Below are 24,258 nucleotides of genomic sequence, written 5' to 3' on the forward strand. Positions count from 1 at the left end.
TGTGATTTGTGCCAAGATTGTGCTTACATTTCATTAAAAATATTTGACCAGGAGAACCCCGACTGCAAATTTGATTTACTTAATTTTACACCGTGTGCTGTGTGTCACTAATTCAATGATTGGGATAAATGCAGAGACCAAATTTCCCTCACGAGATCAAAAGAGTATACATACTTATACTTATAGACCACATCATGTTTGCAACTCACTTCCTGTGAAGGCGATCCAGCGAGCATATTTGGTGGCCTCCCGTCGCCAGTGTGAGAGCACCAACAGACCGCAGGTTATGGTGAGGGAGACGATGCCCATGATGATGAAGAAGAGTGTGGTGACCCACTCCGGTGGGAGACTGGGAGGGATGCAGGTGCGGTCTCGCCCGTGAATGGTCTGGCATTGCTGGACAAGGCCCACTGTCAGAGCACCTGTATGTTAATAACAGAGGTCCAGTTATCACCAAGTAAAGGAGAGAATTTTGCAATACACTGGAAACTAAACAACTATCAATACTTTACTAAAACGACAACCCATCCATTAGGATTTATCCAAAAAAATTTGTTTCCAATGTTTTACCAGGCAGTTGACAGGGCTTTACAAGTTCATATATACCTAGTCAAACTGATGTCAAAACAAGCCTCACATTTCCGTTGTCTTACACTTTAAATTCGTCAGAACTCAAGGTGCACTGGGCGTAGGATGTCATTAATTGTATTAGATATTCTGCGGCAATACATAATATGCCAACAAAGGCCATGTACCATGACACCATCATTTGTTCGCGCAATGACAGTGTTCTATCACACACAGTGTTCTATCACACATTACTCCATAATCCTCTCTGCCACACTGTAACGTCTTATTACAAAATGAGCACCTCTAAACAAAGAAGATAATAAAAAACAAGAGCACTACTCTGTAATTGTCATGCAGCTCCTGTGTTGATTGCTGCAATGTGACAACTAAGTCACAGTCAGCCACAGACTTCCATGTGGTTGCAAAAACAACCCATAGGAGACTTAACAAGCTACAAGCATACCATATAATGACAAGGTTATGCAATTCAAATTGCATTCGATAATTTCAAGAGCAATTATGCTCCAACTCATCATGTCTTCAACTAAATCAGCAAAATTCTCTACATCAAAAGACATCAGTACCTTATACATCCCTAGTGTATGGCAGTGTTATGTTTTCCAACAAATAGCATGACTAAGACCTAATAACCTCCCCAATGAGCTCACTCTTCCTGTTCCTGTGTGAGCATCACAGTGGCACTCTTGGTAAGTGCGTATGGAAGGGAGGGCCCACGGCCCCCGCTATGGAGAGACTCCCCGGGGGATTTGACAAATGAGGGATGTGTGAGACAGACGGCTCCAGCTCGCCATCCCAGAAAGGGAGGAACTGGGAGAGAGGGACATCTTCCTGGGGACTCGAAAGACACAAGAGAGGCTTCCTCTGTGTGGCCAGGGGATGGGTGCGACAAAAAAAGATGAACAGCTGATTTTGTTAGCGGGAATCGAAAACAACACCCTGGCTTCAAAGCAGGAGGAGATTTGAAACCTGCGTCTTGACAAATGTATCTTCATTAACGGATTTATTACCGTTTTGCACTGACTATAACAGGCAAGAATTTGCACATGAACTTGAATATCTGAAGCAACACATTACATGGCAAGATACCTTATCCATGCGTTTATGACTAATTCACAATGAAGGAAGTGGTGCAGACAATTCCGGTCTTTGATAACAGAGGCAAAACCACAGTGTAGTGAGACAGTTCAGTAGGTTACCGTCAAAACAAACTATAGCCTAACAACTCAGTCAGTGAGGTCCTGCACCAAATTATACAGAAGTTATGTCTTGGTCAACTCAGGGAACAGGCTACTTTGTGTGCAAAAACAAATAATACTGCTGAAGTAGGCAGACTGGAGTCTTTTGACAATGCAGTGCAAAGGATTCTACAGTTCAACCTGAACTGTCTTTACGTTGACAAAGTCCAACCTCATCAGATTTTCCACACAATTTGTATATAAGGTGGATATCTACCGGTGCATTAATGATAAACATACATGAATTCTATAAGGAGACAGTTTGTTTAGGGGGAGGATGTTGAACCCTTCAATAATGACTCCATCTATACACAGGAAATACTGGTCCACCCAGACACATTCTCTCCACACAACATCTAAGAATGTTGCTGTATCTGCGTCTTCCATGCTGACCTCACAGGACCATGTCTTTTTGTGAGGGGAACATTTTAAAAAATAAAAATTCAACTAAACTAAACATGTCCGTTCATTAATGTTTAATGTACAGATTATTAGAATTATTCTAAAGATGCTTTGTCAAGAGCCTCTTTAGAACTGCAGGCCAAATCCACATGCTTATCCTGGCAACAGAATAAGTTGTACGCCTTGTTCTCTGGCACTTTTTGGTAGATCATAAAAAATAAAAGAATTGGTCTCTGAAGCTGCAGAACAGCTGTACTTTCAGACATGTGTTTATTTTCAGGAGATGAGTGGTGAGGAGGACAACACTCAGCTCAATCAGTGTCTGCAATCTATTAGCACCTATTCAGCTCAGGGCCACCTCCTGCTGATTTTAAACCTCACATCAGAATACCTGCATAATAACTGCCAGGCACGCCATCGCCCACCACAGACCACTAAACAAAATCCTTCCACCTGGCAAACTGCTGAACAACGACATACCTGGGTCTGCACCACCAGGGTGCTTAGTTTATAGGTTACAGCAAACAAATGCAGGTCTGCTTACCTTCCACAAGCTCTCTGGCCTACAATTACTTATTTTATAGTGTTTTGCTTACAGAACTCAGATCAAATACTTCACCATCAAAGTGCAAAGGAGGCCGTTTCTCTTTCCTAAACAATGACCCAAAGGCTGCCTCACGGGACAGGAAAGTGCATCATGACAGTGTAAATTTCCAAAACAAATTCAGCACAGAATGTTTAGATTATCTTTGCCCGTGGAAAGAATATTCATCCCAGGGGTCTTCATTAGAAGTACCACAAAAGTCTCCACTGACCAACAATGGCGAATTAGCATTAAGCAAATTATACCACGGTGACCGGTTGGTTTCGAATGTGGGCCTAGCTGGTCTTCTTCACAAACACTTAACTATTTTCAAGATTTGGGGTCCATATTAGGTTAAGCACTAAATATGCTCTACACAGTCAGCCTGAAGTAGGCTGAATAAACACCAACTTAGCGCTTCCTTGTTACCTTTCTTAAAACAAACTAATCATTGAACGATGTCATCATCTTATTTATGAGAAACAAGAAATGCGTTCACACTGGGCTATCGGCTATAAGCTATTGAAAACCAAAACCACGCAAGTAGACCCATAAGTGCACTATTTTCGGCAAAATGCATCACGAATTAATCATTTTATTTCATGAAACAAAAAAAAGCACCCACTCCAGAAGAACACTGACAGACAAGCAAAAGTGTGCTGCTTCACCTTCGCCATCGTGCCAACTTTAAATGTCGAATTTGTTGAGGTCTGACAAACTTCTACTGTAGCCTATGCAAATCAAAGTTTAGTTCAAACGGTACAGATGTTAGTCCTAACGGGATAGGACAACTGGTCGATGCATTATTCTTACCCTCTGCTTCCCCGGTGTTGATCCAGTCGGGATTTGCAATACTAGCGATGGCGAAAATATCGGCTGCGAGAAAGAGACATCCTGAGATAATGGTTAATTTATCCATTTCTCATTGCGTACACGCCTGTATAAATTAAAGGGAGAGGTTGCCACAATCAAGTGAGCTTTTCAAATAGTCCGTTATGTCAGATTTTAGCACAGTCAGGGATTATATGTCTGTAGTTCTCCATCACTGGCCCCATGGTGCGAAGCAAAACAATGGCATAATCTTTTGACGAGGTAAAGAGCACACCAGAACCGTTTCTTTCGAACTTATATGCAGAACTTGGCCCTAAACGGGACAAATAATGTTTGTTCCTCTTGGGCAATTCAGACTGAGACGTTCACCGAGCCCTGTGCCCCACTGAAAGCTGAAAGTCCGCCGAATGTCGAATCTCTCACAGGGGCTCTTATGCAGCTGGTTATCCATTTCCTGTGCCCCTTGTTCCCCCATCACAACTCACGCATACAAGGTCCTCGTCGTTTAAAGGACGCATGTGAGCCTATTCGCCATTTGGTCTTCACTGAAGATGTGTTGCGTTCTTTGAAAAGAAAAAGAGACAGGAAGTAGATGTATTTCTTTGTATACTTCAGTAGCGTTGGTCCATCTTGTTTTATCGATGTGCAACACACACAGCTCATTGCAAGACATCAGCTGGAGAGCTACGCGTTTCTCAGACCTCCCCACAAGTACACATACATATGACCCCTGTTCTCGCGAGAGATCGGGTCCTGTTGACTGATAGTTGGCTAGTCAGTTGCGTAGCTTGCATGAGGGGCGATGTTTTGATGACGCACCAACTACGATTGACAGCCATTCATTCAGTTTATGAAACTTAATAAAAATGTTAATAAATGACACTGGGAATAAACCCATGCATCACAGTGTATTGCAAGATTTCAGTTTCATCCAGAATTAGAAACAATTAATGGTTTAAGGTTGATGATCTCTAAGGGGACTCATTTATATGCTGGGCAAAGTGCAAAATCAGACTATTGGCAAAAAACATGTGCATGAACTAAGGGAATCATGTTGTGTGATACAGCTTTTAGCTGACCCTCTGATGTTTGTGCATCAGATCTTTCTCATGGTATTACATTTGCATAGTTTTTGTCATAGTTATTAATCAAGCTTTAGTTAGATCTTGCCCAGCATTTAAATTAGGGGCCATAGATTTCTAAATCTATGAAATGTGTGTGTCTCTTATCTGTATCCTATTACTCTACATTTCGCAATAAAAATATCATAAAAAAAGAAAAAAAACTCTTCAAAACTCCGGTAGAGATTTTATTCATTTACATCAGCTATACAATCTTAAAGACCACAGATCCCTCTGCTCTCCACTTCCTTGTCCACATTACAAAAATAATACAACCATGAGGACTGATTGTTGACACAAATACAGTTATTTTGTTCAGACAATAGTTATTCTGTTTGAACAATGTGGCCGTGAGAATGAAAACCATTTTTGTTGCTTTTTACATGGGCTGAAGGACAGTTGTTTGCCATTCAGTTTATAAATATTAGGGAATAAAGGTTGCAGATTAAATTTCATCCACAAAGGGTGTGTTCGCCAAGTGTCCACTGGATGCCATTGATTTCTTGCCAGCAACAAATTTTTTCGCAGCCTGGGCAGAGACAGAAACAGAATTACACCAACATGAATAATCCAACCAAGTGAATAATTTGTGATAATGCCATATAAACACCAGCAGGATTCCACCCCAAAGCATTTCAGTAACCCTACTCATGTCCACACACGTGTTTAAAGATCATACTTACATTGACAACATCATTTGATGACACAGCATCAATTTTCTGGGACATTACTTCCGGGGTGTGGTAAGTGCCCTCTCCCAAGGCCTGAGTGCCGATGGCCTCCAACAAGCCCTCGGAGGTCTCCAGGGACATCAGATACTGGGCCTTCAGCTGATTCCTGCACGTAGACATGGTAACAAACACTCAATGGCATCATACCACTTCCACATAAACACCCGTCATGACATTAAACTGGTCATTCATCACAACTACAGGTGTTGTAATAAGATCAAATGAGTATTGGGCAAGATTCAAGGTTTATGTGTGTATATTACATAATATTTTCCAATGGCCTTTAATTGCTATGGAAAGGCAAAAGGTGCTACTGAGCAGCTTTGTCTGGCTGTGCATGTATTTAAATATTTTGTTTAGACCTAGGATGATTTCTGGCCCATGCCTACAGCACAGGAGAGGTTTCAGCCTCTAGCCCATTGGGTCTGTATTTAAAAGCATTACACCAATATCACAGCAATCCACTGCATTAAATAACACAATACAGAAGGATGCTGTTTATGTATTTGACTTGTGACACTGTCCATTTATATCAAGTCCATTTTAAATGCAATTCTTTTGACAGTGGAAACTGGAAAGTGGTTTTAACCATGTATACTACCCATGGAGAAAGATACAGTAGATTAAAGATGCTTGACTTGGTGTGAGGGTGCAGTCAGTGGGAAGCTACACCAGGCGCGTAACTGAAGCGTTCCGTTCGCATTGCGTCTGCTGCAGCAATTAGCTTCCACTGTAATCAATGGAAGTAGCTACACCAGAAAAAAAATAGACCATTCTTCTAAAATGGATTTTATGCATCGCGAACGGAATGCGTCAGTTACGTGGCCTGGTGTAGCTCCCTGTCAGTGTTTATTATTGAAAGAAAAAAAAAACAGACTTGCTTCTAGATCTAGTGACATAATAGTTATTAAATAACGGTCTTCACTTAACTGTCACAGTCTTCTGTGCATGTGGTATCTTTTGTGTGACTGTAATGCATTTGTTTACAAAGTAGAAAGTGCATAGTGACATCAGGGGACAGTATCTATGGGTCTGTCCATAACGGAAGACAGCTGCCTCGCTGCCTAATGAGTTACTTGCCGTAGCAGGCATCAAGCATACCATTCCCCGATACCAACAGCTGACTTAATCAGTGGGAGTTGTAGTAGAGACGTTCTCAACAATCGTTAGTCGAAGGTAGCATGAAGGAATTATGTACGCTGCCTTCACAATTGAGTAAAATGAGGGCATCTTAGAAGGCAGAATTGTATACAAATATTTGATTCGGACATGCCTCGATGCCTTGCTGCCACCTAATGCCACTTAAAAGATTTTTTTCCGTTTCAGACATGCCTTTGTTTCGTTAACTTTAAGCATTTCCTTTTTTGACTACTACTTTACATCCCCTTTCAATAGTAATGAAACATCTACATGAAAACAATAAAGACGTGACCACCATCAGAAGACCTCGTTTTGGATCTTCTGCTAGTGTAGCAAATAGAGCAGTGTCGGCATTGGTATGGTATTATGGTATGACTCTGCATGTGGATCACTGTTTGGTCAAGATAGGTTTTAAGCATCTAATGAAACCAAAATCATGCCTTTTGTAACTACTGATACAAGTTAGGTTTGTTTGTTTGAAAGTGCATATTTCAGTATTGCTTAAGACCCCGTTTACACGAAGGGAAAACGCAGATATTTCCTTGCGGTTTGGCCTCTCGTTTACACCAAAACCCCGTTTTTATTGCAGAAAACGATTATTTCTAAAACCTCCGGCCAAAGTGGAGATTTCTGATAACGCCGGTTATGTGCTGCCGTGTCAACAGGGATAAACGGCGTTTTAGCTTCTTAAACGTCACATTATGCGCCAGAAAATCCTTAACGTCAGGTGAGCGCCTGATGTTTACAATTTCTTTGGCTACTGATCAGGATCATCATGGATGCTGTTAAGGTGCTACTAATTTTTACTTTTGTCCAAACGCTTCTGGCCTGTTTGCATTTGCAACAACTGCTCTACATGGAGGAGCAGAGGCGAAGGATAAGCCTATTTCACAGTGTCCAGGTGTCCGGCCTCGTTGATGTTAATGATGCCTTAATTGGCAGGGTAAAACGTCTTCCTGCTTTTGTCTTTCCTGTGGACTTTTCTTTTGCTGTCTATGGGACAGTGCTGTTCCACAGGAAGTTGATTTACACAGCGGCCCCATCTTGTGAAATGGGCTAATCGCACGGAGGTCAGCATTTTTACTGCACGTGTTAGTCGTTGGTGTCGATTCTGAGGATTTTGATTGGCCAGCATGGCTTTATTCCTTTCCCTACACTGCCACCCATAGGTTTGGCATAGTTATTATGGCGCTTGACAGCGTATTTATGCGGGTTGATGTAAATGACAAGTTTTTTGAAAACAATGTTGTGTGCACGATGTTATTATTGAAAACGGAGGGGGGGAAATATTAGTTTCTCTAAATACCCGGCTATGTGTAAATGTGGCTAAGGGACTCACTTGGCACGGCTGATATCTTCTGCAGTCACGCCTCCTTCGGCCACAGCTTTAACCTGACCTAACGCTGCTTTGATCACCTGCAAAGAGAAGAACCAGACCATGTGTCAAGCATCACCAAATAAAGAGATAACACTACAGACTACAAGCTATATGTTATATGGTGGGAACTGAACTTTTCTTTAGGTAACTGCTATTTAACTGTCTAATCACAATGATATATCTCAACATACAGTATAACCTATATAAATATATGACATTTCAATGTCCACATAGTTGCCCTGCATCACTACAAACCAATAACTGATAACACTGAACCTCTGCTCTTTAAAATGAGGGGTTGATTTCAGCAGGAAACAGGGTCTCTTTGTTAAATACTCACATCACCAGCCTCAGCTGCCTGGGAAATGGTGAAGACTCCGAAGAGACCAGAGTCTGAGTAGTTCGCATTGAAAGCAGAAACCTGTTTGGAAGCAGCAGAAAACATACTGAGTCATCATCTCCATAGCAAAAGAGATAGAGATAATAAAAACCAAGAGTGATTTGTGCCGTAATTGAGTAGCCCTACGCTCTACCACGCTTTCTGTCAGAATGAAAGGAGAACATTTATTTACAGTTATTCATTTAGCAGACGCTTTTATCCAAACTGACTTACACATGTCAATTATATTACAAGGGCAATTCTCCCAAGAGCAACTCGGGGGTTAAGTGGCTTGCTCAAGGGTACAGCGGTGGAAGCCGGGAATTGAACACACAACCTTTTCAGTCTACTGCATGCTAGCCCAGCTCCTTAGCCGCTACGCTACCACCTCCCGAAGAGAAAACAGAGGATAATCTCCATACATGTCAGGGAGGTTCACTCACATCAAAGGGACCAGCAGTGGCCTTGGAGACAGCCTGGGTCAGCTTGCTGGAGGTGTTGGATCCCCTCTTGACGTGGGGCCCAGCGCCCAGCACGTGCTGCAGGACGCTGAAGGCCAGAGCCTCAGCGGAGCCCGCTGTGGCGCCCTCGCTCATCACTGCCGCGTGCACCAGGCTGCTGGTCCCGTGGTGCCTCATCTCGCCTGGAATACCGAGAACGGCAGAGTTGCCATAAATACATTTCGGTTTATACTAGGTAAGTTATCATGGCTGTAAGGTTGAAATACATTATCTGCTGTTCTGAATGCAAGTTTCACAGGTCTGACCTCCTCGATACTGGGCCTTAGAGCCAGCAGTTCCCATTCCACTGCGGATGTTCAGGAACTGCTCCCCAACCTGCTTCAGAATTGTATGGTCCACTCCTGCAAAAGGTAAAAAAATACACGTGTATGTCACAGGAGAAGCTATCGACAAAGCACTAAGCTAAATCTATGCCATCACTGGAACTTGATTCAAAGTTTCATTCAAATAATGCTCAGAGAATTGAATACAAAGCACAATAAATTCAGAACATGTTTATCCAGGTGTTTTAATCTACCCAAGAGAATCACTGTTTACATGCATGTGTTCACATGATAATTCTTCTTGGACCTTCTTGTAGTTGACACCAAACAATTCTCCTCTGTTTATCATCGCATATAGCCCTCTGCATGCCAGATAAGGGGACATGATTAGACCCATGTCACATGACGTCGTCACCATGTTAAAGGGGTGTGGTTTAGGATTTTGGACCTAGGACCTCATTTCCAAGTTAGCAAGTGTGATATTTATCAGTCGAGACCATTTTCAACACATATCCTCCAGTCCTTCTAGTTGCAGAGTTCGCAGGTGCTAAGCTAGCGCAAGTCATCAGTATGTGTTAGCCTGCCACTAAAAACAGTCTTACCCACTCCACAGTACAAACGAGGCAAATAAATTATAACGCCAGACTATCGATGTAAATGTCTGTGTTGATAGTTTTATTCCTAAAATTATTCTGTCCATGCATTTCAATGATCGCATTAAATTTTGAGGGACTAGTTTCTTAGCAGCAGCGGAATTAAACTTGCTCCGGTTAGTAGTATTGCGCCGAAAAGTAAACAGAGAAGCGCACTCCAATGGGGATACCTAGTAGTAGCCTTGGTTATATCAGTCCGCCGCTGCGTTGCTTAAAGGCCTACTACCAACTTCAGGGAACAAAGTATAACTATTGCAACGCGATGCGAGGGTAGTTGTATTTCTAACACTATTCTATCAACACAGACATTTACATCGATTGTCTGGAATTTGCCTCGGGTGTACTTTGGAGTGGGTCAGACTATTTCCGTGGCAGGCTGACACATACTGATGACTTGCGCTAGCCTAGGACCTGCAAACTCTGCAATTAGAAGGACTGGATGAAACGTGTTAAAAACGGTCTCCACTGATAAATATCACACTTGCTTACTTGGAAATGAGGTCCTATGTCCAAAATCCTGAACCACCCCTTTAACTAACTTCTACTGACATTTCATGCTATCACTACTTGCCAGCAGTCCACTGTCAACAAACAGATCAATTAAAAATGCAGTGATTTTTTTAAAACTTTGTCACGTTTGCCAAGGTTTAGGGTTGAAGATGTAAACAGAGTCATAGAAATTCACTCTTCTACACCACAGTCTCCAGGAAGTACAAGGACAGAAAGACACTTTAGCCTGCCAAGGTATCATAACCCTTACCTAGAAATTGTGAAATGGGCTAATTGGTACCTGGATTTGTTGTGATTATGGGAAATCGGTCTAAATGAGAGGGAGGCCAGATGGATCTGCCCGAGCAAATTCAAAGCAATGTAACATTTGTCTGGTCTCCAGCTTAATATCCCATAAGTACAGAAGGGCAACGTGATCACTTACCCAGTCCAACCAGAGCCATCCTGGCACTTGTGAAGTTGCTCTCAACAAACGCATGCATCTAGATAACAAAACAGGAAAATAGTCAATCTACAGTGACAAATGATGTCCATACAGCAAACATAGTGGGATAGGGAGCTTCGATCTCACCTCTTCTGAGGTAACCTTGCCCACCCGGTGGTCAGGGCAGTACAGGGAGTTGGACAGGTTATTTTTGTATGCAGCAGCATGAAGAGCTTCAATCACACCTATAGAAAATAAAAAGACAATAAGACCTTTTCAATCAGTGCCACTGGAAAAACATTATGAGTCACAATCAACAGACAGACTCAAAGAAAACAAACCTATCTGTTGGGTCTGGGAAGCAAGGGCTTTATCTACTTTGACCCGTGGCGTAAGGTCAGACACCTCCCATGGGCGAAACTCTGGAGCAGTGGTCACATTGATCAGATACTCCATGACTGTGTCCCTGCAGGTGGACAAGTCAAAGATATTACACACAATTTGTTGTCAATTTATTAGAGAAATGGCTGAGGAGTCACAGGAAATGAGCTCACATGTGGTCTCTCAAGCAGTCCACAGAGTAGATCATGTTCTCTCTGGATGATGTCACACTAGAGGATAAAGACAGAGGAATCAACAAGTCAGGACTGGAGGTATAAACACAGACTCCTACAACCTTGTCAATTTTAACATCTTAGGTCACGTCTCTCACATCTTAGTGGTATTTTTATATTAGTATTGGTATGAATCTTCCATTTCATGGTCCTCAAGTAACAAGTTTTAAAACCCTCAACCCTGGGGAGATGTGGGCTGGATCTCATTGTCTCCTCTTACGCACTCACACACTTTGATGCGCGTTCACATCAACTTTGTGAGGGCTTAGGGCTGTCCCACTGCAAAATTGTGAAGTGCTTGAAGGCTCACTCGCACCCTTTCTGGCACCCTTTCCATAAGTCGGCATCTATGCTAACACTTTACTCAAGAGAATTACCTATAATTCATTGAGTTGTGACGTGAAACACAGGGTTACCCAAAGGGAGACTGGAAGCATGAAAAAACATCAGTAAACAACTGCCATAAAACGGAAATGTGTTTGCAACACGTTTTTTGTATAGTCAATTTAATGATAGGTCACAGGTGCTGTCCAATTGCTGTTATTAGCGTTTGAACCCTTACACCCTCACAAACTTGATCACTTACGACGGATGTTAGTTAACTGTGTGAGGGTTCAGGGCTTAGACCTTAGGGGGGACATTGAGATTCAGCTATGTTGTGTGAAAGGCACTGCGACTTCTGTGACAATCAAATAAAGTGCCTCTGCAACATGAGGAGAAAAGTTACGACAAGAGCACAAGTCAGACTCACCCCAGGCTGCCACCCACGGCCTCCACGCCACGCGTGATCCTGAACGCAGAGGCACCCTTGGTGGTCTGAAATGCAAAGAAAAATACAAAACAAATCATGTGACTGTGTAGCAAGACTTATTAAAACAGGAACACTAATCACATTCAGTATTTCATTTCACATTTGTTTAAAAGTTACCAGGTTGGCTGACAGGCGGAGCAAGTGAGTGACGCCAAGGTTGTCAGGGGTTTCATATCGACTGCCAGCCTTGATGAGCACACCAATCTTGGAAGCAGGGGAATAGTTCTCCAAGGAAGCAATCACCAAACCACTGGGCAATTTTGTGACCTTTGAAGAAACAACAGAAGCATTTTTTTTTAAAAACGCTCAAGGAGGTTATGAGATTACACAGCATCTCAGTAAAGTTTAGTCAAGTTTCAATCTTTCCTGAAAAGCAGGAGCCAATAGCCACATCACAACCATCTACACCAAAGGGAACATCTCTAGAAAAACACATGTGTACTGAGTTAGAACATGTCTACATATATGAAAAAAATTGACGATAAAGATGTATAACACACACACTGTGCATTTTGTACAGTTAGCAGTAGCAACAATGACTAATTGTGCTTCCACAACGCAAAGCCAGCCCATCCAAATTGCCCGTGCCCCACCCCACACATACATGGACATCCTGGACAGAGCGGCTGGCACGTGGAGAAACCTTGAGGCCAGCCAAAGGCTCACTCAGAGACTGCTTGCCTCCCCTTGCCGCATAGAAGCGCCTCTGTGAAGAGAAAGAGAAATCAACACTCACTGACCTGGACTTCCTGCGGCCGAAACTTTACTTGCTTTGCGGCCGCCGCAAAGTCCACCTTGCGGGCAGCCTGGGCTGCATAAAGCCTCCTCTGCAAATCAGAAAAGGGAGAGGAGGTGACAGTGCGTCAAGATCACACCTCTAAAGGAGAGAGAGTGTGTGATGGGGAGCATAGGACGGGAGGGGAAAGGAGAGGCATCCTAGTCCGATCCCAATGCTCCGCAATTATAAATGTTTCATATGTGTGTGTTCAGTTATGGTTATGGTTATGGTTCTTAACAGATGCTTTTGTCCAAAGCAGCTACTCATGCTGCAGCAATTTATTTGAGTGATGGTGGCTATTGGAGTGCCTCCACTGACTCAGTGGTGTTGAAAAGAAAATGAAAAGATGCTGTTTTTAAACACAGAGATTAGCCCAGACAATGAAGAACTGGAGAGTCTGGCTGCATTTGGCAAGAAGTTGATAATGAGCATGAAATGGCAGGGATGAATTTCTGATATTTTGTGCTATTAGTGTAACAGTGAAAAAACTTCATCAACCAGACTAATAACAGAGCAATTTCTCCACACATAACATGCGAACATTGTTTGATCATATGTCACAAGACACAATTAACCAATTTACTTGTGAACTAGCGTTACCTGACTATTTATACTAGGTTTAGTAAAAGTTACCTGTTAACATGCTATGTCAACTGCTGTGTGTTCTGCTAATGTACATTTCATGCTCGTGTGTGTCTCTATAATGTACTTGAGCAGACTGCATTAATGACAAGAGGTAGGCCTAACAGTCTCTTCAATATCGGTCATCAATTCTATGTGTCTTAGTTATGTAGTGCAAACAGTTTCCAGATTGACATACTGCCACTATATTGACTCTTCATCAGTAATACTCCTGACTTCTGGCCTGTATAGACTATATGGCATGATTACAATAAGTAAGCTGCTAGTCTTGCAGGATTTCACTTCATACACGAGTGTGAGTGGGAAAAGAACAGCAAGTTCCTTTCCCCTGTAAACTGGTTATAATATGGAGCGTTAACAAAGCAGTAATAATCAGGTTTCCGACTCAAGCCATTGATCTGAAATGACCTCCAGTGCACATTTTCATTAGCAGCTATAACGAGCTAAATTAACGTAAGTCTTGGCATCAAATTTTACTTTATAATGTACACATGTTTAGGTTCGTCTAGTAGGACATAAGCTAACGTTAGCGTTAACATACCCTAGCAGTGCCCCGACAAACCCTGTCAAAACATTGTCATCATGGGCAGGGGTTAATGTTAACGTTAGTAATGAAAACCGAATAGCAAGCAAGCAAGCACGTTAGCGTTAGAGCAACCAGAAAATGTCCTGAGATGACCCATCTCCTAAAGACATTGACATTTACATTTAGTTCAGTCATCCACAATATGTCTAACTAGTACGGTTGGTGTTATATTTAAGATCAACAGACCAGACAAACTACCAAGAGTTGAGTTCATAAGTTAACCGAACATTAACGTTAGACGTCAGCTGAATATAATGACGTTTGTATTAGCTCTCATGTTAGCTGCTACCTAATCTATGTCGCTTGGGTTGATTACTCATAACTCAATACGGCATTATGCTGGTCAGGACAGCAAACACGACGCTTTGTTGCCGTTACTCAAATTATCCACCAATTAAGCCCATAAGTATATCGACATCAGATAACGATGCCGTGATGCTGCGTTTACGTTACTCTGGCTAGAAGCTAGCTTAACCAGCCAAGGCCACTCTGTCACGTATCTCTTCCGACATCATATGGAGGAGAAGGCCAGTGGATGAAAGCCAAACCCTGACTATGCACGGTCCGACAACGACAAAATGCTACACCGATTGGTGAAGAGTAGAAAAAGCCAAATATCTTACCGATAAGTGACTAATTCCCCGCAACCCCTTCATGCTCTCTCTCCTTCAGACCGAACGGGCACACACAATATGGCTGACCTACTGATGTCCTACCCAGACTTCCTAGCGCGCATTTTCTTCCTCTGTAGAAATGCTGACAAAGCTATTCTAGCAAGCTGCATACCGCCTCGTGTGTACTGGAGTGTTATGTGTATACATTGCATGTAATATATACACACACACCGAAAACTTCAGCATATTTATATATTTAACTTATATTATTAAGAACAAATCATGATAAACTAATACCCTATGAAAGCTCAATGTTATCAAATACGTCAAACATCTCTGTAAGGAGACTCATAGAGCTGGTAAGTCCCACCCATCCGCTAAACCCCCAGTGGACCTCTAGATTGAAAATTCGTCAATGCAAGTGAATGTGAGAAAATAATTATTTTCTGGTCCCGTTTAATTGCGCCATGAATGTGAACATATGTTGTCTGTGAATTTTTAATATAATTTTTCATGTTACGAGTTTGACAGTATATTATTTGATTATTCGGCTATCAGTTGTGGAAAAGACATAACGAGAAAGACTGCATGTCGCCTGTGACGTGAGCTAGCTCTAATCGCTAACATTAACTGAGATGCTAGTTTTTGTAACGGCAGGAATAAACACACATGGTAACAAAAATATTCGAAACATGTCTAGCTTCACTCAACACATTAACACTATGATACAGTGTGATTGTAAAGTTGTATGGTTCACTGTGTTCAAAGTCGATCTTAATAACCCTCTACATCTCGACCAACTGATGGTTGTTATGGGAAACTAGTTAGGTGTCGTCTAGCGGAAAGTTGTAGTCCACAAAGTGCTCTCACACAAAGTTTAACCGCATTAAACTTCTACCCGCTCAATTGTAGCATTCTTTACACGAACATTTATATTAAAAATTCACAGACAACATATGTTCACATTCATGGCAAAATTCAAACGGGATCAGAAAAGAATTATTTTCTCACATTCACTTGCATTAACGATTTTTCAATCTAGAGGTCCAGCGGGGAAAGCGGAAAGGGCGGGACTTACCAGCTCTATGGGTAGCCTACTTCCGGCCCCGCAGGTCCATAGTTGAGCCTGCGCACCGCAGTGCAGAACACACGTGTTTTGGAGTGTATCGAAGTAGCATCACGTTCGTAGTGTCTGACACACTTTGAGTTCGAATCTTTTTGGAAATAGCTACAAAGTGCAAAACTTTCTTTGTATACTCCACCAGAAGTCCTCCGTGAAGCATTCGCCGAGAGGACCACACATATTCGAGGATAAAGCATACCAGCATTTAACTACTATCTAACAAAACATCTGCAATCATGGTGAGTGAATGAAGCCACACACTAGCATTAGCATTAACCAAACGTTTCTTACTCAGCAGAGCTGATTTTTCCAGGTAGGAAATCGATAGCTAGCTGGGCCATAAACTTATTTTGGGGTACATGGTTAACGTTTATTTACAGTTTTTGACAAATAAATAAACATATTTAGAAATTTCAATCTAAGGCTCCGCTGATGTACGTAGCTAATGCTAGCTAAGGAATTTGGTTAACGTTATCCACGCACATGTGTTGAACCTCGTCCTCATCTATCGCTAAAATGTACGGTGTCGCGAAACATTGTAAGAACTTGTGGAATATGCTGAAATGTGATTTTGGTCGTGGGAGATGACTGTTGCGATTTTTTGTTTTGTTTTACAGACTGAGCCAGAAGTGAACCCTAAAGCCTACCCACTGGCAGATGCCACCATGTCCAAAACCATTTTGGACCTTGTACAACAAGCATCCAACTACAAACAACTGCGAAAAGGAGCTAACGAAGGTGGGTGTGCGAAGAGTGGTTGTTGTGATGCCAATGTCCCTGCTGGCAATTGAGTCACCATGTGTTGGTGAATTGTTAGCTGCTATGACCATAAATTCATTCAGCAAGTAAAACCAAGCGGTCAAGCGTTTTTAATAATGATATTGTATTTAAAACGACCCCCCCCCCCCCCTTTTGCCCTGCTCTCCTATAGCTACGAAAACCTTGAACCGTGGAATCTCCGAGTTCATTGTGATGGCAGCTGATGCAGAGCCACTGGAGATCATCCTTCACTTGCCACTGCTCTGTGAGGACAAAAATGTCCCCTACGTTTTTGTGAGGTCCAAGCAAGCTCTAGGACGAGCATGTGGAGTCTCCAGACCAGTGATAGCCACATCGGTGACTATCAAGGAGGGCTCTCAACTGAAGCCTCAGATCCAGTCTGTCCAAATGGCTATTGAAAGACTTCTGGTGTAACACCACCACCCACTTTTTTTGTTTTGTTTTAAAAAGCTTGGCAAATGTTGCCATTGTGGAGACCATATGCCAATATCAAGTTTTACATTACTTTCAATGAATTATGTCTTTGTACATAGTTTTTTTTTTTTTTTTTGTAATTGCATATTCTGTGTGATGTGTAGACATTAAGCCAAAATAAAGTTTGGTGTACTGGATTTTTCTTGTTTGATGTTTATGCTGCTCATCTTAGTATCTGTAAAACATTAAACCAAGAACAAACACGTTCGGTTGGTTTCGACTTAACACCAAGACATTTGTGTGCTTTACTTTTGGTATGGTACAGTATCTCTTCCCTCTGAGCCCCTTGCCCACTGACTATTGAGTATGGCTTGGTGATTGGGGTGAAGGTACACTTTAAAGATGCAAGGGCCTTGATCTATAAATCTGAACTCATTGCCAGTTGAGTAAAAGTGATCCGAGTCAGTGATTTCTAGGCCTATTTAATGGTCTGTACAGAAGTTGACTAGTTACATCAACTCACTTGATGATGTCGCCACCTGCCGGTGTAGCTAGGAACGTGCGTTCCAATTCATTTTTTTAGAAATATCTATTTTTGCAAGAAAAGTACATGTGCATTTGTCTCCCACGTTCCTTGTGCTCGGACATAGGTCTGTACAATTTTACATGCACGCCAGAAAGTTTTGTGTCTTCACCGGGACGGAAATGTTTTTGCACGACACTGTAAGGTCTCCATATCCACTTGATCCTATTTAAGCACAGCATGTCTAGGAGATCGCTCCGTGTAAATGTGGCTATGATTTTACACACTAACACATACTAAAATAGATGTAAATTATTTGTGCGTTTGTTACTAAAGTCCAATACAACTTTCTCAATCGCCACGCCTACTCGCTTCGGACTCGAGTTCAGTCAGCTAACGAAAAGACGGACATAAACTCATGAACATGGCTGGTCTGCCTGTGTTGATCGGTAAAGAAGATGTTGCACGACTCCTCCGTTATAAAGACTTGCTTCCAAAACTGGAGGTTGCTCTTGGACAGTTTTCCAAACATGACATCTCTGAGGTGATCCAACCAGTCCGGACTGTGGTCCCTTTAACGAAACACAACGGGTATGACTCCAGTCTGTGTTACATTATACACAAGGCCCACACATTTTCGACTTTGTATGTTCATGCTAATGCTGTATTTTGGGCCATAATTTAACAGATTCCTAGGATTAATGCCGGCATATATGGTTCACGAAGATATTTTATGCACAAAAATGGTGGCGTTCTATAACCGAGAACAGGGCTCAACTTTACCCTCTACCCAGGCCACGGTGTTGTTGTTTGATCCCGAAAGTGGTTGTGTTTTAGCGGTGAGTGGGATTTAACAGAAATTGCCATAAACTAAATTAAAATAACTGTAGAACGAATGAATTGAGTTGATTATTCATAATGCCGTTGCATAATTTCTTTAGGCTAGAGCCCTTAACCTAAGCCACAGAACGGTCACTTTGTTACAAAGAAATAATGTATGCAAGTAAAACGTTGTAGGCCTATAATTTAATTGGAAATTCAATCTCAGTTATGATCTTCCTTGCAGGTAATGGATGGGGATGTAATAACTGCTATGAGGACAGCTGCAGCATCAGCCATTTCTGCTAAAGTAAGTTTTTCTTTTCCTGAAGGTCAAAGTCAAAGTCTGCTTTATTGTCAATTTCTTCACATGTCAAGACATACAAAGAGATCGAAATTGCGTTTCCTACTATCCCACGGTGGAGACAAGACATATTTTACCAATTAGGTCCACAGACAAACATAACATTCAAGTAAACAATATAAAAAGTAAAAATAAGAAGGCACATACAATGAAGAAATAAGTTACTCCCAACACTGGTGTTAACAGTAAGCACAGCTATGGGAACTCTAAACTATTATTTCTGATTCAGTTTTCCATGCCAGTCCAATCAGAGGTGCTGTGTATCCTGGGCTCAGGCCACCAAGCTGTCAGCCACTATGACGTCTTCACAGAAGCATTTGCTTTTAAACAGGTTCAATTATTTCACAGTTCATTTGTTTATGTTACCAAACCAATACAGAAACAGCTATAAGAGTATGAAGGAGAAATGGTAAACAAGAAAACAGAATCCATTAGAAAATATATATTTTTGGTCAATCAATTGTTGGATTGCATTTTGCATCCTCCTAATCTGTCATGTTCATCAATTGTGGGAAATGCTTTAAACAAAAACAGGAGTAGGCTACCTAATGTTTTCACATGACCACAGTGCAGGACATCATCCATCACAAATGAAGGTAAAAGTGAGAAATCATTTAATTAAGTCTGTCCTTTCCAAATAAAATGCTGTGGCACTCATACTGTCCCACACAGGTGCGTGTGTGGAGCCAGAGGAAGGAGAGTGCAGAGAGCTTTGCTAGTGCAGTCCAGGGTGCTGTGACAGTCTGCTCCTCTGCAAAAGAGGCGGTGGAGGGGGCCGATGTCATAATCACAGTCACTGGTGCCAGCCAGCCTGTCTTGTTCGGGGAGTGGGTCAAGCCTGGTGCCCATGTCGCTGGTAAGGCCCCGTGGGAACGTCAGTAATCTTACTAATCCCAGAGGGAAAGTTCCCCCAAAGCATCTTTATTTTAAGCATGGGTAGGTCCTCCAGGCCTGCTGCAGAGTACCTCTCTTAGCACTACTAACAACCTGACGTGCTTATTAATGTAGCACTTACCACTACCTTCCCTATCCTGACTATCCCTCCCTTTTCTTCGCTTGAACTGTTTTTATGCAAGTACAATACATTACATTTGGCTGACGTTTTTTTAACCAAAGCGACTTCGAACAAGGGAAACCATCAAGGTAGAGTATTATTAGTGCAGCAGTTGTGCAACTTCCATACAGTCAAGTGTCAGTTTAGTCAGGTGGTAAGTGCTAGAATTAGCAAGTCTAGTTGTAGGTAGTGCTACAAGAGGAGATACTCTCTAAAGAGGTGGGTCAGATAATCGGACCCAGAGAGGTGGTGTGAATAGCAAAGAGAGGGGGCCCCAGCACTGAGCCCTGGGGTACCCCTGTGGTGAGAAAGTGAGGTGCGGACAACTGTCCATGCCATGATACGTTGAACGAGCGCCCTGTATGATAGGATTCAAACCAGGAGAGAGCAGAGCCCAAGATGCCCATGTTTGAAAGTATTGAGAGAAGGATGCGGTGGTTAACCGTGTCAAAGGTAGCTGATAAGTCAAGCAGAATGAGGACTGATGGCCGTGCAGTCGCCCTGGCTTCTTTTAAGGCTTCTATCAGAGACAACAGAGCTGTTTCAGTCACTCTTGAAAACAGATTGGTTTGGATCAAGAAGGTTGTTCCGTGAGAGGAATTCAGAGACCTGTTTGGAGACCGCCCGTTCGATAGCTTTGGATAGGAAGGGTAGAAGTGAGACAGGATGATAGTTCTCAACTTGAGCAGGGTTGAGATATGGTTACTTAAGTAATGTATTTCCAGAGTAGCTTTGAATGCTCTGGGAAATGTGCCAGAGGTTAGCGAAGCATTGATCACAAGTGTGATAGCTGATGTGATCATAGTAGGCTACTTATTGCGACTCTAACAATAACCTAGTGGCACTTGAACCTTTGTTTTACCTTTATTGTTGTAAGTCACTTCGGATAAATGTGTCAGCTAAATGTAAAATGCTGCAAGTTAGTTCATTAAAGATCTGAGTGTACTGAACAAAGATTACCACAACAGACTGTGTTAAGCGTGTTTTTCTGTGTGTCTTTGTAAATGGTGCAGCGGTGGGTGCCTGCAGCCCTGGTTGGAGGGAGCTGGACGACGTGTTGATGAAGAAGGCCGTGGTGTATGCAGACAGCCGAGAGGGAGCGATGAAGGAATCCGGAGACGTCATCCTCTCTGGGGTAACATATTTTGTTTTATTTTGTAAGTATATTTTTTTGGGCTTTTTATGCATTTAATGACAGGACAGTGAAGAATGACAGGAAGTGAGTGGGAGAGAGTCGGGGTGGGATCCGGAAAGGACCATGGGACGGGAATCGAACCCGGGTCGCCGGCGTACGGTGCAGGTGCCCCAGCCAGTTGCGCCACAGCTGGGGCCGTTGTTTTATTTTGTTAAGAGCCATTACTACCACGTGTTACCGATCCACCGTTCGAGGGTACATCAATATTTGGTATTGTAAGTCTTCTAGATTGTTATGGTGTGTTGGACTTGTATATACAATGATTGAATATCCTTATGGGTACCCATGAATAAACAGTGATGTCGCATCAGTGTTCAATTCATGTTAACTGAAGTCCTTTGGAAACAGGAAACTAGGCAATATTTGAGATGAATTTGTTTTCTTTTGTGTTGTGTATAAGAACAATATCATCATATTTACATCCCAGCATTCTTCTGTAAATATTGTGTGTCTCCATCCGCAGGCCCAAGTATTTGCTGAGATTGGGGAGGTCATCAACGGAACAGCACCAGGCCACCGTGAGAAGACCACAGTGTACAAGTCTCTGGGTAAACTCCATTTCTCACAGACTACAAACACAGCCAAAGCATTTTTCCATTTGCATAGGGAGCAGGTGAGGGACAACCACAGCTGACTCAAACGGTTTGATACGACGGTAATAACCCTAATAGTGCATTTGTGTGGGGTTTTGATATTTGCCATTTGGGGTTAAAATAAGCCCCAACTTGGATTTTGTCTATTTTTAGTGTTGTCATCCCAGCTGGTGAGACCTGATCCGATGTCTCCTGCTCATACTAAAATAGACTAATCATAGACTAATCAAATTTTTCACAAACTTGTGTCATTCATAATTGTCCACGGCTTCATATACAATTATATTGCTCTATTTAAATATTACAATGTATAAGTAAGTACATGTGATCACATACCATTTGCCACTCTTGCCCAACTGACCTGAAACCTTGGTAATCAAAAGAACCAACGCTAATTAAACTGCTCAGGTCTAATCTAATTAACTGTGTGTTCTAGGGATGGGGATTCAGGACGCGGTGTCTGCCAAGCTGGTGTATGACCAGTGGAAGAGTCAGGGGGGGGACCCTGGCGTCACTCATCAGTGAAAAAATCACCACTATAGGTGTTTTTTGGAGTCCATTCCTTTCAGTAATTTTGCCTTTAATTTTGTAAAGTTCGCCAAAAAAAAGCTACAATCTTTGCCCGTATCTAGACACTTTTGCCCTCTGCCTTCTAGTGGACACTGTGACCTTCGGTACGTCAAGACGGCAAACTTTGATTTTTTTGCTACCTACCCTAGAACTGACTTGCAATACAAGATAGGTAGTTAGCTTCAATTCTTATATGGTCAAAGATGGCAGCTTAGGTTCCTTTTTGTAGGTGAACTTCAGAGGTCTATGGGACATCCATCAGAAAGCACTGCTTTTCTATTGGCCTTTTGGAATGTGTGGGTCTGTGCATCGCCTTACTATGGTCACCCGACCAAGACACACATACAGCCCAGACAGGTAAACTGCACTGTTGGTAGCCATCTCTGTTTGTACTTGCTCTCAGCAATCCAATTAAAACGGTTAATGCCTGTGATTCTTGATCGTTCTTTAATCTGGCTCTTATTCTGAGGGTAATGACTCCAGACCCAGCCTGGAGCCGTGTATCTGTTATGTACTAAGCCACAAATATGTCTAATATTATTAATAGACCAAATTCTGCATTTACAGGTGATACAAAATGCAGCAGCTAGGATTCTAACAAAAACTAAAAGAACTGACCACATTACTCCAATTCTTAAGTCCTTGCACTGGCTTCCAGTAAGTCACAGAATTGACTTTAAAGCATTATTGCTTGTTTATAAATCAGTAAATGGAGCAGGACCTAAATACTTGTCAGACATGCTTCAGCAGTACACACCTTCTCGTCCTCTCAGGTCCCAGGTGAAAAACCTGCTGGGTCATTCCACGTCAATTCAACCAGGGCCCACGCACTTAGGTCTCAAAAAATTCTGAAAAAATTACCAGGTGTACCTATGTTACCCAGGAGACACACTGTAAAATTACTCTTATGTAAGATCAATACTTTCCAAGATACAGCCAGTTTTACAGGGGGAGGGGGGGTGTTGATTTTGTTCGGCTCTTTTTTTTGTCAAAGTTCACAAGCCCACAGCACAAGAACTAAACCATGTAGGAGGCTCAAATTTTGCATGCTGGTACATAAATAGGAATAGTATGTAGTTCCACCCTGAACATGGGCAAAATGCACCATTGACATTAATATGTTTTGTATAGAGCTACCACAGGTTACTCTATACAACCACAGGTGGCAGTGTGGTGACTCTATATAAAACATATTGATGTCAATGGGGCATTTTGCCCATGTTCAAGGTGGAAAATAAAAAAGAAAGATTTGAATAAGACAAGTCAAATTGGTGTTTTCAAAAAGAAGGAATCATTGAGAATAAGGAAAAACATATTTAAAAAATCTTTCTATATTCCCACAAGGTGTTTTCAGACTTGTGAGGTCTGCTGTTCACACCCTGAAGGGATTTATTTTCTGTTCATTGCTTTTTGTGAAAGTGTTTCTACTTATCTCAGTAAGGAAAATAAATCAAGAGCCTATGTTGAGTACAAATATGTCTTCTGAAGGCTTAAACAGAGCCCAGCCAAAAACTCCCATAAAATTTGTATCAACTTTGAGAGGCAGCTATGACCATGCAGGATTATCCAGACCAAACGTAACGATTTTGCTACATACTATTCCTATTTATGTACCACCATGCAAAATTTGAGCCTCCTACATGGTTTAGTTCTTGCGCTGTGGGCTTGTGAACTTTGACAAAAAAAAGAGGCTGGACAAAATTGACACCCCCTCCCCCTGTAAAACTGGCTGTATCTTGGAAAGTATTGATCTTACATAATAATAATAATGGTTGAACTGACGTGGAATGACCCTGCTAGTAAAACCTACAGTTAGAACTAAACATGGTGAAGCAGCTTTTAGCTGCTATGCGGCTCAGCTGTGGAACCAACTTTCGGATGACATCAAAAAGGCCCCAACTGTAGCCAGTTTTAAATCTAGACTTAAGACCAAACTGTTCTCAGATGCTTTCTGCTAACTGTGCCGAGTTATAAATTCTGAATCTGCCTTGATAATTATTCTACCTTGTCTTTTAT

General features: G+C 42.0%; 4 protein-coding genes across 5 annotated transcripts in view; 2 read left to right on the forward strand and 2 right to left on the reverse strand.

Moving 5' to 3' along the window:
• The window catches only part of mosmob (modulator of smoothened b), a 5,816-nt gene extending 1,452 nt beyond the window's left edge, over positions 1-4,364 (reverse strand). Inside the window, exons 1-2 of the mRNA XM_042082668.1 lie at positions 3,625-4,364; positions 210-422 (exon numbers count right to left, since the gene is read on the reverse strand). Coding sequence (XP_041938602.1) covers positions 210-422; positions 3,625-3,730 — 319 coding nt within the window. The 5' untranslated portion in view covers positions 3,731-4,364. The remainder of the gene's footprint in view (positions 1-209; positions 423-3,624) is intronic.
• A 574-nt stretch (positions 4,365-4,938) lies between these two features.
• LOC121700026 (cytochrome b-c1 complex subunit 2, mitochondrial) lies at positions 4,939-14,957 on the reverse strand. Of its 2 annotated transcripts, none has more exons than XM_042082666.1 (14): positions 14,817-14,957; positions 12,928-13,014; positions 12,305-12,454; positions 12,128-12,192; positions 11,317-11,373; positions 11,104-11,228; positions 10,910-11,007; positions 10,763-10,820; positions 9,158-9,253; positions 8,835-9,034; positions 8,353-8,433; positions 7,974-8,050; positions 5,447-5,600; positions 4,939-5,292 (listed from the first exon to the last, which is right to left on the reverse strand). In XM_042082666.1, exons 1-14 carry the CDS (start codon positions 14,847-14,849, stop codon positions 5,209-5,211), a joined length of 1,365 nt encoding a protein of 454 aa, XP_041938600.1. In that variant the 5' UTR covers positions 14,850-14,957; the 3' UTR covers positions 4,939-5,208. The 2 variants fall into 2 exon arrangements, with proteins under 2 accessions (XP_041938600.1, XP_041938599.1); XM_042082665.1 differs by lacking the exon at positions 12,928-13,014 and adding an exon at positions 12,792-12,893 and having other exon boundaries at positions 14,817-14,948.
• A 980-nt stretch (positions 14,958-15,937) lies between these two features.
• Positions 15,938-17,321, forward strand: LOC121700028 (NHP2-like protein 1). The gene is made up of 3 exons (XM_042082669.1): positions 15,938-16,169; positions 16,548-16,668; positions 16,862-17,321. The coding sequence occupies exons 1-3, from the start codon at positions 16,167-16,169 to the stop codon at positions 17,122-17,124; spliced, it is 387 nt and encodes a 128-aa protein (XP_041938603.1). The 5' UTR covers positions 15,938-16,166; the 3' UTR covers positions 17,125-17,321.
• A 556-nt stretch (positions 17,322-17,877) lies between these two features.
• crym (crystallin, mu) lies at positions 17,878-22,675 on the forward strand. Its single transcript, XM_042083258.1, has 8 exons — positions 17,878-18,238; positions 18,336-18,486; positions 18,714-18,776; positions 19,060-19,161; positions 19,503-19,686; positions 20,898-21,019; positions 21,543-21,627; positions 22,109-22,675. The coding sequence occupies exons 1-8, from the start codon at positions 18,066-18,068 to the stop codon at positions 22,195-22,197; spliced, it is 969 nt and encodes a 322-aa protein (XP_041939192.1). The 5' UTR covers positions 17,878-18,065; the 3' UTR covers positions 22,198-22,675.
• Positions 22,676-24,258: the final 1,583 nt, after the last annotated feature.

Source organism: Alosa sapidissima, chromosome 24 (genome assembly GCF_018492685.1).
Source record: "Alosa sapidissima isolate fAloSap1 chromosome 24, fAloSap1.pri, whole genome shotgun sequence".
Lineage (NCBI taxonomy): Eukaryota > Metazoa > Chordata > Actinopteri > Clupeiformes > Clupeidae > Alosa > Alosa sapidissima.

Coding starts and splice junctions, on each gene's coding strand:
- LOC121700026 (XM_042082665.1), bottom strand. CDS start 14,849: ATGAAGGGGTTGCGGGGAATTAGTCACTTATCG. Junction 9,035..9,157: donor TAAGGCCCAGTATCGAGGAG/GTCAGACCTGTG, acceptor TCGGTATTCCAG/GCGAGATGAGGCACCACGGG. Junction 8,051..8,352: donor AGGCAGCTGAGGCTGGTGAT/GTGAGTATTTAA, acceptor TTCTCTTTGCAG/GTGATCAAAGCAGCGTTAGG.
- LOC121700028 (XM_042082669.1), top strand. Junction 16,669..16,861: donor GCGAAAAGGAGCTAACGAAG/GTGGGTGTGCGA, acceptor GCTCTCCTATAG/CTACGAAAACCTTGAACCGT.
- crym (XM_042083258.1), top strand. CDS start 18,066: ATGAACATGGCTGGTCTGCCTGTGTTGATCGGTAAAGAAGATGTTGCA. Junction 19,687..20,897: donor GCCTGGTGCCCATGTCGCTG/GTAAGGCCCCGT, acceptor TAAATGGTGCAG/CGGTGGGTGCCTGCAGCCCT. Junction 21,628..22,108: donor CACAGTGTACAAGTCTCTGG/GTAAACTCCATT, acceptor TGTGTGTTCTAG/GGATGGGGATTCAGGACGCG.